The following is a 12,290-nucleotide window of genomic DNA, read 5'->3' on the forward strand; positions in this document are numbered from 1 at the left end:
GAGGTCGAAGGGAGGGCATATCGTGCCTCCTCAGAGACAGAGAGCCCCATTCAGAGATATGCAAACCGCTGCTGGCATTTGCTTTCTACTGTAGGCCTACCTGACCATAAACTGAATTAAAGCTACTTAATATTTCTATTGAGTTGGCTTGGCTATATAAGTCTGACACATTTTTAGTCAGGCTTTATAAAGACCATCTATATTTTCTTAGTTATAACATTAACATTTTGTATTGGAATTATGCCTAATGTACCATCCACGTTTTTGCCAACAGTAAACAAAGTGGGAAGAAATAAATATAGATATAGATACGGAAAGGATGCTTCCACGCAAATTAGTCATAGTTTTGCCTTTTGTGCTCATTACTATGGCTCAAACTTTGTGAATGACGATAAAGAATTAAACATTTATGTCATAAGTTTAGGAAATGGTGCAGTACCAATGGCATCCTCACCACTCTCCTCCTGCATTGCAGGCATTTATTGCACTCCAGTGGAGTTTTGGCGTATTGCAGCTGCTACAAAAGGTGGCTCAGTTACAGTAATACACCTCATCACATTGGTGGATCAGGATCCAAGAGAGGTCAGCATGTTTAGACAAACAGTCTATTCATGTTAAAAAATACCTTAATAAAGTAGATGTAGTTGTGTAGTAGTAATGTAGATGCTGTTATAGTTGCAATGGTGGAATACAAGTAATGTGGAACAAAGGAGAAACCACATCTTCTCATATGATCTCCAGTAAACCTTACAACGTCCTGGTATTAACAGAAACATAATCTCTTTGTGCTTGAGAATTGTTACCATGAAATGAGATGAATTACAATAATTGTGTATGTATTCATCTAAATTCCATATGGGTTCAATCAGCTGCAGTGCCCAAGTTAAATTAGTGATTTCCAGTCCTTGAAATCTCTTAGGCTGGCATTGGTATTGCCAATGAATACTGTGGGAAAAATGCAGCAACTCGGTGGATTTCTGCAGATGGTAGAACAGAAAGCTAGAATATGAACTTTACTATGACTGTATAAAACTACTTTAGTCAAAGAGAACAGGGAGGTTATTTTAGAAGAGTGAGTATAGGCACATATGGTGGGTGAAATCAGTTCCTGCCATTATATTATTATATGTACAGATTCACAAACACATGAGGTGATATGTTTATTTGTTTTCTTTTAAATAATAATGTCCAATAAAGCTGTTTTTTCTGTGTGCTATTACATCTTGTGCCATTGAGAGTTGAACAAATTACAACCATTACCATAATCATATGATCATAAATCTGAGCATTGGTATTGAAAATAAGTCCAAATATTGTGGTCAAAGTAGAAAATGTTCAAAATCGTGGTTGTGCAACATCTGCATGTGCTTTCTGGGTATGCCTTTGTGTGGCTATATTACCATGGTTCCATGTGATCATGCACTCATCAAACATGTGAAACCAACAGTTAGGACAGTCAAAGTGTGGTCAGAGGGAGCTGACTGGAGTGTTCGCAACTCAGGTCACCCATGCCTCCCACACAGACATTGATTCATATGCCTCCTCCATTCTGGACTGTATCAACTCCAACATCAACATCACCCTCAAACGGATAACGACTTTCCCTAATCAGAAGCCATGGATGAACAGTGAGGTCAGACTCCTGCTGAAGGCATGAGACATTGCATTCAGATCAAGTGATGCTCAAGCCTATAGCTCATCCAGGGCTAACCACATATACTCAGGAGTAAAATGCAGACTACTCGGCCACTTAGCTTTCAATTTGTTAAACCTGGGAGTACATACTGCCATAATAATTAGACTTACCCAACCAAACTTATTAAAACAAGGAGACATATCAGAAGACTTCCTCTTCACTTTTATTTAAATATCCACTGTGTGCAGGTGCATTTTACTCCTGAGTACATCTTGGAGTTTTGGGCAACAGCAAAAGAAGCTCAACTACCAATAAAAAAGTTTTAAGTGGTTTTATTGCATTCATTTGTTTCATTGTCTTCAATCGAGTAATGAAAAATAGCTGATATGATTTTGAGTAAAACTTTGATGAAGCTAGACCATTTAACTGGCATGGACTGTATATGATTCTAGGCCATTCTACTCAGAAATGGTGGGCAAGGCACTGAAAGTATTGGTCCAGTAGTTGACGAAGCGCAGCCTCAGCTTCTGCTTGACAGAGTTTCTGCCCATTTTGTGGTTGATCTCCACATATTGGTGGGTCTGATTGTTAAAAGGAGGCCAGTTGACGGGAACATCAGACTCACCTTTGTTAGGGTCTCTGTTGGAAAGAGAGAGAGAGAGAGAGAGAGAGAGAAAGAGAGAGCAGTTAACGAAATGTATTCAATATACAGTATTTCCTCTGAATATTCATGTACTCAAATGTTAAATCTTAGCAGGTAAAATAAAGTTAAGTTTTCCCCTAATAGTCTCTCATTGTATGATCACAGTTTGCATGTAAATTCGAGAGGCGTATTGATTGGATTAAAATGAATTTCTCATACCCGGTCTTGGCAAAGTTGGTCCAGTAGGCGATCATGTATCTAGAGACATCACGGTGCTTGGGCCAGTATCCCAGAGGAGTGGCGAAGGGCTTGCCGAAGACATACTGCAAGTCGTCAGCGTGGTCAGCCCCCATCCAGCTGGGGAAACCGGGATTTCTATTACCCTGAGAGAACAGGTAGGAGTAGGTACGTCCAGTCCTGAAGAGGGACAGAAACATAGAGAGGGAGAGGGAGAGGGAGGGAGAGAGAGAGAGAGGGAATGGGAGAGTAATACATCAGAAAGTAGCACTGATATTAAGTCCATTGTAAGTGAGCGTTGAAAGAGTGATGATGCTGGGTCAGGTCATGCATGCCTAAAATTGTTATACTACATAAAGAGTAATACATAGGTGTAATGTAAGTAAACTAGATGTACCGCAGAGCGGTAAAAAATATGACCGCCGCCCAGTCCAGCACATTTTTTCCACAAAAATAAATCACGCTGAAAGGCATATATGATTCTAACTGTCTCACTAAATTGCACTATGCACACTCAATTCTCACTGGTATCTGCTAGACAACAAGTACCAAAACATGATTCACTAGTTCACATTCCTGAATTTGCATAAAGACATAAAAGCATAATACATAAAAGCATAATAGAAAAGCATGTTTGGCGAGGTCTCTGGCCATGGTCCTGAAGGGCTTCGCGGAATCGTGCCGGAGTCGACTGCGCAGGCAGGAGTCGGGCAGAATTCCGCCATACACCCCCTTATCCTTTAAACATGGAAGACGGGAGGCGTAAGGGGAGGTGGTGGGTTGCGAGCGGAGTAACACCGATGCTGTAACTTCGGCAGGTAGACTGCAAATAAATAACCTGACTGATTGAAGAAGGAGGCGTGGCAAATTCCGTCATGCTCCTCCCGAACTTCCGTTTGTATAACGCCATTTAGTTCATAGATTTCACATGTAAAATTAATTTTATACAACCCCACCCCCATCTTGCCTGTTCATAATTCTGAGAAATTCTTGAATTGTGTGCATGTGTGCGAGTACATGTTTATGTTTATGTGTGTGGGTGTGTGTGTGTGTGTGTGTGTGTGTGTATGTGTGTGTATGTGTGTGCGTGCTTGTGTGTGTGCCTGCGTATGTGCCTGTGTGTGTGCATGTGCATGCATGCGTACATATGTCTACTGTGTGAGTATGTGTCATACGTATGATTACTGTGAATGTATGTGTGTGCGTGTGTATCTGTTTATGCACATGTGTGCATATGGAATGGGTTAACATGACCCCTGGAGGCAAACATACGCAAACAATTGGTCATCCTAGGCCCTACGGTTCTCAAGATATTCACAGAAAACTCTGTTGGTGTACGGTCACTAAATGTACACATAAATTATTTTATTGTAAGGCCCCCCATGAACGAAAGTTCACGAAACTTGGCATGCATTCGGAGGGTGTCATAATGATCCTACACTTTCAATTTTGTGCAGTTTTGACCATGTCAGCCAGAGATATTGTGATGAAAACACCTAATTTTTTGCTTTTTAATTTTTAACTAGGTGGCGCTATACATGAAATAAGTGGTAATGGGATGGGTTGACATGGCCCCTTAAGACCAACATACAAAAAAAGGTGGTCCTCCTAGGCCCTACGGTTCTCGAGATATTCACAGAAAACTGTCTCCGGCCACCTACAGGCCAGTTGGTGTATAGTAACATAAATTAATTTATTGTGTGGCCCCCAATGAACGGAATTCCACGAAACTTGGCGTGCATTCAGAGGGTGTCATAATGATCCTACACATCCAATTTCGTGCAGTTTTGACTATGTTAGGTCACAGATACCTGCGATTACAACACCTCATTTTTACTTTTTTGTGTTTAACTAGGTGGTGCTATACATGAAATGAGTGGTTATGGAATGGGTTGACATGGCCCCTTGAGATCAACATACAAAAAAAGGTGGTCCTCCTAAACCCTACGGTTCTCGAGATATTCACAGAAAACTGTGTCTGCCCTACCCTCCTTTCGGGGGTCCAGTTCAGCGGGGGGGGGCTACAGATCAAAACGAAAAACGATGGTTCCATGCTATCCATGTCGGGTTACATGCCCACCAAGTTTCGTGTACCCCGGTCTTTGGCCATGCGGAAAAAAAAAAAAAAAAAAAATCTGACTAAACCTATATGACAGCCGCTTCGCTGCGCAGCGGTCATAATAAGTGTATAATGACGAAGGACCCTATCTCACACTAGGTGCATTATATAGCCAGTGCCAAATGCAACACAAATGTCTTTGCAAGTTTGTGACCAACCTATTTGTCTCTGTCCCGTCCCACACCCACGTTGTTTAAATAGCAAATGCTATTGCACCCATCTGAGCGCGCATGGGTGTGTTCATCTTATAGTGAGGTGTGTTCTGGTGTGTTGTTGGTGTCTCTCTATCTACACTTGAGCATAATGTAAGAGCTTCAGTCATTGCACTTAGATCCTCAAAATAGTGTTCAAAATAGTGCCCATTACGGGAATTTCTGGGTGAACTTGATTTTGTGTGCACATTCTCTCTCTGTGTGTGTGTGTGTGTGTGTGTGTGTGTGTGTGTGTGTGTATTTGAGTGTCTGAGAGGGAGAGTGAGAGTGTGTGAGTGCCTGGCAAGTGAAGCCATTTGCTGCATGGGTTTTGACTATTTCATTCAAAAAAGTCTACATCAGGAAGCCTTACGTGGCAACGCTGTTATGCAGGTAGAGAGCAGCCTGAGTGGGAATCAGGAAGGTGTAGTCGGTCTCCACTTCCACAATAGCCCTCTTCACCTCTTCCTTGCTAGGCCTGTTCCCCCAAGTAGAGGTGTACTCATTGTAGGCCAGGTCAGCAGCCTGTTGTCCCTTCTCTTTGGTGAAGGAAGCCACAAGGACCCGCAAATCCTCCCTAAGGTAAAAGAGCGAGTGAGAAAGAGAGAAAACAAAAAATAATTATAAATTGTTAGATTAAAAAATATACTGTCAGAACAGTAGGCAGACAGTATTGTACACTCACACGGGTGTTGACTGAATAGGCTGATTGACAGAAGGCACATCCAGTCCAGTGAAGATGTGGCCGTCCATATCGTTGGCACCAGCAATGTAGTCCCTGTCAGCAGCATTGACGAACAGGTTGCGAGGATCGTCAGGCAGGAAGTCTCCATCGATGACAGGAGAGAGGACCAGGGCTTTGACAATGGGAGCTGAGGGAGAGAGACCCCCAATCAGAAAATACCATAAGCGATGGAAGGGAAAAGAAAACACCCTTCTGCACCCATCCACTTACACACACACACACACACACACACACACACACACACACACACACACACACAGTTTGGCCAACTCCGCCATGTTGGATACCAACGTCAGATGACTACAGCGTAGCCGTATGGGGTGAATGTGCTATGTTGAAATAAATCGCCTATTTTCACCGTTATAACATGTTATCATCAACGTTTGTCAATATGTGAAAGGCCCTTACAGATATATTGTTATTCAACATGGCGCCCATTCGATTCCCTAGTTGGCCAAACTGTCTCTATTTACGGTATGGCCGGTGGTGGTTCAGGAGGTAGAAGAGTTGTTCAGTAACTGGTTCTTCAAATTACTCCTGATGTGCTGGTTGGCGCCTTGCATAGCAGTCTCCACCATCGGTGTATGAATGTGTAAGTGAATGCAAGAATGTAAAGAGCTTTGAATGTTCAGAAGAGTAGAAACACACTATTTACAATTTGAAAATGTAGGCCTACATTATGGTAAAACAAAACAACTACCCACAATCACAACTCACTTTCTGGAGACCCGTGCATGTCCAAAGTGCCAGCAAGAGTCAGAGAAACAGCATCAGTCATCTTCAGACAAGCCACCATCTTATCATCAGTTGGGCAGCCCACCCTTGTGGCAACCTGTGAAGGATTGATTTTTATTAAACTAGTGGCAAAAAGTGGAATAGTTGAATGTCTCTTTTAAAAACATAACACTATTCAAAAAAGGGTTGGTTGCAACCAAAAAATATATGGTATGACACATACATTAATAAACTACAAAATTCGACCTATTTACTCTTAGCATAACTATGCAATCTACGACATAGGCATGAAAGTAATGGATGGTGTCATGTTTACCAGCTCAGTAAATACTCTGGGGTTCCTCTGAATGGCCCAGGGGCAGAGAGCCACACCACTCTGGGAGATGCCTCTGCGGATGAGCCCCTTATTCATGGGAGTAATGAGCTGTGGGGAACATAGAGAAGTGGGGTGAGACTATAGATGTGTTTAACTGGATAACTAAGGCCAATACTAGAGAAAGAGTAAGCGAGGGAGAGAGGGAGAGGGGGAAAGGGAGGGAGAGGGAAACATTTCTACCTGGAAGTTGACACTGGCGCCTCCAGCAGACTCTCCGAAGACGGTGATGTTGTCGGGATCTCCACCAAAAGCCTTGATGTTCCTGTGCACCCAGGCAATCCCAGCATGCTGATCCCACAAGCCGTAGTTACCTATCAGTGGTATGGGTCACTCCTTTTAGTTCAGGTCAGTCTGAATTCCACTTTGGATTAATTAATCTCTATACAGTATAATGCCTTTTCATAGTTTAATCCTAATTCAAAAATGTTTCAGCTCCAGATCATTTTCAGATCCAATGCGCTCTATTCGTTTCAATTCATATCATTTAATCCAGCTCAGTAACTACAGTAAATGGCTACAGATTCTCTTGGCTCCTAATAAGTTTGTGCCACTGCCTATTCACCAGGGATGCCGTCGTCTCCAGTACTGAGGAAGCCCAGAGTTCCCACACGGTAGCTCAGTGTCACCACAATGACATTTCCCCTGTTGGCGAGCACCTCTCCATCATACAGATAGTTGTCAAGGAAGTTTGCTCCGTTGGAAGCACCAACAAGGAAGCCACCCCCAAAGAGCCAGACCATGACAGGGAGGTTGGTAGAGACCTCTGCAAAAAATGGTTAGAATTTGACATAAGGGTATATTTTACATTGATTAGAACTGCTGGAAATAAAGTGTGTGTATGGATATGGTATTTTGCAGACACTTTTGTCCAAAGCGATTTACAGTATATGAACATTATATTAGTTAAAAATAATAGTTTGAAATAAAGTTGAAACGCCTACATTAAACTTAATAGTAATAACAATAACAATATAAATAACTTTAATGTTATATATTTTTTATATCAACAAAACCATAAACATATATACCATAGCTCTGTAAGATAATTCATTAATTAAGCGTAAGGTGAACAGATGAGTTTTTAAACACTTCTCGACAGTCCCAAAACTATCACAAAAACACAGAACATAATATTCAATACTAATACCATTATTACATATAAAATAATAATAATGTCATATTGTATAAGACAAAACGTTTTGTGTATACTCAAGGGCAAAACGTTGCACTCTGTAATCATGTCTTAAGCATGAACGATGGTGTTCTAACTTCTAAATGAAGAAAACTGACATTGTGTGTGTACTGATTGTTCAATGGCAACATGTACCCTGTCAGAATGCGAACACACAGGATACTGAGGCCTGATTATGGTTTTTCTAGCAGTTAAGTCTCTATGTGAAGTGGTAGTCTATATGGGGCAGGAGTGATGGGTTCAGTGATGGGTTCTTTTGTGCATATTCAAAAGAAAATGAGCCTTTGTATGAGGTTGGGGGGGTTTGAATACCTTTGCGTCCCTGGGGTACCCAGATGTTGAGGTAGAGACAGTCCTCATCACCGCGTGTCATTGTCTGGATAAGGTTGACCTGCAGACATCTCTTCCTGAAGTCTTTGGCTTTCAGAACACCTACAAACAGGAGAAGAAATTGGACAGATGGCCATATAAAACATAAGAGTTTAATAGTATAATAAATAGCTGTTCTTGCTTTATATGCATAACATATGTATAAGACATATCAAGTTTCCATATTGCATTTTTTGGTAACACTTTATAATAACTACACACAATTCATCATTTACTAAGCCTTTGTTACTTATTAGTTAATGGTTTGTTCATCAGGCCATCCTTAAAAATATTCTTGTTTGCAGTAACAGCCAAAAAATTTTAAAAATGGGTCGGTAGGTAGGTCAATATTTTTTTTTTTCAAGATTCAAAGTAAAAAAAAAAAGTACAATTTTGGTCATGGTGATTACGTAAGTATGAATTTAAACAAATGTGCATATTGTGACGTAACTGACTGGGTCCTCAACCCGTGCCTTCAGGCGCATCATTGCAAACCTCAATCTGATGCAGGTTATGTAGACCAGCCTTTCTCAAACTTCTTTGACTTAAGGCCCAGTAATGGCAGACTTTGGGGTCATAGGGCTCATCTACACTTACCCAACCCCAGTCCCCCCCCAATCAAATTGTCATTATCATTATCACAATCATTATTATGCCTATATTGTTATACATGCACTTTCCCTTAAATGTTTTGTGACATGCACATCAGAGGACTGCTTTACTAATGTAAGATATAATTAGTTTCATTGCTTTTGCATGGTTGCATGATGCTTGCATAAGAAAAGAAATACTTCTCAAAACAGCAACAAGTATATGGGTGCTATTGTTTTGGGATGTTTCCCTCATGCAAGCATCATACATTGGTAGGAAATGGAGAAAAAAATACATGTTTTTTAATTAAGTTTAATTTGAATGCCTGAATGTAAGGATTCAGGAAACACAATACCAGCTTTTTTGGCGAGCAGATAGGCGTAAATCACTGATCTGTTAATCTTTAACATATAGAAAGAATGCTACATTAGCTTTTGGCTACGTTATATTCAAATTTGACTATATAATACTCAGTGCTGTAGCCTACTACAGTGTATTATACAGTCTCTGCTCTGTTTCTATGGAAGTTCCAAAAATCAACATCGTTTTATTAACTGTCGTTTAACAGGTTGAAGCGGAGCTTTGATACCAACGTTATCGATTAGTTTCAGTTTCTCTCGAGCAGACGCGCAGACGCCTGCATTGAATGAACGCTCATACCACCACTTTATTGTATGGCTCTATGTTTAATGACATCGATAGCAGAAACGTTTGTTTTCTTTTTTTGTCGGTCCGCGGTATCTTGATCGATCAACTGCGCAGCAAATTATCAGACGAATCACCGGGCCTTTCTAATTTCACTCCACGACTCCGCGGACCAGCAGTCTTCACATTTCGGACTCATATTTTTAGAAATGCTGAATAGACCACAACCAATTTCAATTCTTCAACACGGTCACCGTTAGACTAGAGGGGAGAAAGGATAGGAAAAGATCTGGGCACAGTTCTTCCAGAACTTCTTGCCAAGTAATAACGTTGTCGAGATATTTGTGTGAATGAAACGAAGCGTATAGGCCATAGTATGACATGTGTAAACCAATGGTGTAGAGATGACGCCACAGGGTTTTATTTAAGAGAGCCCAAGTTTGTATGTAGGCAATTTATATTCACAATACTTAAGCCTACTAAAATAAATAGTATTTTATTTGTATTGGTTGTTTAGAGTAAAAAAAAATCGGTCGGTCTTAACGCAAGTTTACAACCGGCAAGTCGGTCGGACTAAATGGGGAAAAAAATAAATATTTGGGTCGGTTCTAAATTGACAGGGTCGGTCGGGTTACGGCAAACGAAAATATTTTTAAGGATGGCCTCATTAGTAATTTCTTTTAGACTTTAGATGAGCTCACAAAATATCATTAACTAACCACTTGTAACTCCTGAGTTAATCATGAATTATAGTATTAGGAAGTGGTTTATAAAATATGTATCCTCACCCTAACTAATCATTAGTGCATGTCACAACGGTTAAATAATGGAAATATTAACATAAAAAAACATATTATTGCATCATTTATTAAGTATTAACAATAATGTATTAACATATTTTAGATATAGGCTTTTTTACTATGAACAAAGCATTTATAACTGTGTGAACAAATGCTTTACTGATGATAAATTATGTATGAACAATAAATTACTAATGATGAACAAACCATTAACTAATAAGTAACAAAGGCTTAATAAATGATGAATTGTGTGTAGTTATTATAAAGTGTTTTTATACCCATTTTTATATAATATGTTAAAGACTTTAAGAGCCCTGCATCAAAGTTACTGTTGCTTTGAAAGCAATACATTTATTTTGGAGTCTTACTTGAAAATGATTGTAGAAACTTTTATTGACATTATTGGAAATCTTATTGAAAATGATCACGAATGACGCAGTTTTACATTTAGCCATATACACTTGTCATGACAAGTGATGCATACTTCCACAGGCCTTCCTGGCAGATTCATGTTCAAATTCATCAATGGGTCATCATGGCACAGCAGTGCACATTGACTGTAAGGATACTTAATGTCTGACTCATCAAGAGAAGTGTAACCACACAGCCATTACAGCTTCATGGAGTCTTGGGTCACCTACCATCCCAGCCAGGGTGGGGTTGAGGTTTCTCAAAGCGACCAGGGGGAGCGGCGAAGGGGATTCCCTTGAAAACATCCATGTAGCGGAAGAGTCCAGAAACACCATAGTTGTCTCCAGAGACCATCCCCCCTTCGGTCATCACAGTTCCCAACTGAAAACAAAAGCGCAATAAATAAATCAGACCCTGAATACCTTTATGTACATCAACAAAAAAGAAAATAGAACAGATGAAAATAGCAATGTAATATGTCTAACACAACATTATATAGCACACATGACAGGCTACACTTTAAAAGCATACTGTCTGTACATGATTATCTGTTTAATCTTTTAAAGAAATGTTTTAACCAAAGGTCATCAAAATCAACCAAGCTCACAGAAGCAGCAGAGGCAGAGCCCAGACAAAGGGCCGCGGCCAGCAGGAGTCCCAACATGGCCATGGTGAACAATCAGCAACACCTACAGGGATGGGGTGTTTTTTCTCAGCCCTTTATACCGTCTGGCCTCCGCTATCTCCATGTCCCTATCGCAGTCTATTTTAGCCAGTGTTGCAAAATCTCATGCCAGTTTTTGACTAACATGTGTGGATCTATGCCTCTCTCTCATGGAAGCATGTGTTGGTCATTCTGTGCCAGGTGTCATCAAGGGAATGGGCCCTTCTCCAATTTGGATTCACATAAGGTGTGAATGTCAAAAGTAGAGCAATAACATCACAGCCAAGGGCGCAGAAGGCACGGGGGACGTGGGGGATATGTCCCCCGCAGTGCTGAAGAGACGGCCTTCGTCCCCCTCACTTTTGATAAGGGAAAAAAGCCTTATAGGTAAGCTAAATAAATAATAACCTATATGCTTTGCGCTAACTATGTAAAACACCCCATTAACAGCATCACATCACTAACCACAGCCATCTACAGTGTAAGACGGCACAATCTCATATTCACTCTGTTGGATATCTGAAGCCAGTTTGTCTACTAACAACCATCATAAAATAATCCAGGCTACTTGCTTAGCGTAAATCCTCAAATTATGGCTGGGGTCTTTTGCAAAGCACAGCATTTTTATTTGAGGCAAGCTGGTAGGCTATTCGAGGCAGGCTTTTTAAATTTCTAACCTGCATTTAGACATGCGTTTTGTTTGGAGCGGCATACCGGTAGACTATAAAAAGCATAACATTTTCGGTTTGGTTTTGGATTTAATTTACTTTTGGACTGTTTGATTTGAAAATGTTAAGACTGATGGGCACTGAAATCTGGGAGATTTGATGGTTCACTGTTATGTTTCATGCAGTTGAAAAAGTGTAGGGATTGTGTCATTGAAGTGAAAGTGCCACTGTTTATTGCGAGACAAGGCAGCCATTCATTGAATAGGGG

General features: G+C 40.5%; 1 protein-coding gene across 1 annotated transcript; it reads right to left on the minus strand.

Moving 5' to 3' along the window:
- Nucleotides 1-1,871: 1,871 nt before the first annotated feature.
- Nucleotides 1,872-11,363, minus strand: LOC143122542 (bile salt-activated lipase-like). The gene is made up of 11 exons (XM_076283330.1): nucleotides 11,298-11,363; nucleotides 10,921-11,071; nucleotides 8,187-8,306; nucleotides 7,245-7,445; nucleotides 6,863-6,993; nucleotides 6,623-6,730; nucleotides 6,289-6,403; nucleotides 5,512-5,698; nucleotides 5,200-5,403; nucleotides 2,499-2,696; nucleotides 1,872-2,275 (listed from the first exon to the last, which is right to left on the minus strand). The coding sequence occupies exons 1-11, from the start codon at nucleotides 11,358-11,360 to the stop codon at nucleotides 2,095-2,097; spliced, it is 1,659 nt and encodes a 552-aa protein (XP_076139445.1). The 5' UTR covers nucleotides 11,361-11,363; the 3' UTR covers nucleotides 1,872-2,094.
- Nucleotides 11,364-12,290: the final 927 nt, after the last annotated feature.

The sequence above is a fragment of the Alosa pseudoharengus genome, unplaced genomic scaffold (assembly GCF_046254945.1).
Source record: "Alosa pseudoharengus isolate Yale_2024_CS ecotype anadromous, Long Island Sound unplaced genomic scaffold, YU_APseudo_1.1 YU_APseudo_1.1_scf_14, whole genome shotgun sequence".
Lineage (NCBI taxonomy): Eukaryota > Metazoa > Chordata > Actinopteri > Clupeiformes > Clupeidae > Alosa > Alosa pseudoharengus.

Bases quoted from the DNA above. Each gene is read 5' to 3' on its own strand.
- LOC143122542 (XM_076283330.1), bottom strand. From the start codon at position 11,360: ATGGCCATGTTGGGACTCCTGCTGGCCGCGGCCCTTTGTCTGGGCTCT. The intron at 5,699-6,288 runs GTGAGTTGTGAT...TCTCTCCCTCAG, and splicing joins CATGCACGGGTCTCCAGAAA to CTCCCATTGTCAAAGCCCTG. The intron at 5,404-5,511 runs GTGAGTGTACAA...CTTTTACCTTAG, and splicing joins CCTATTCAGTCAACACCCGT to GGAGGATTTGCGGGTCCTTG.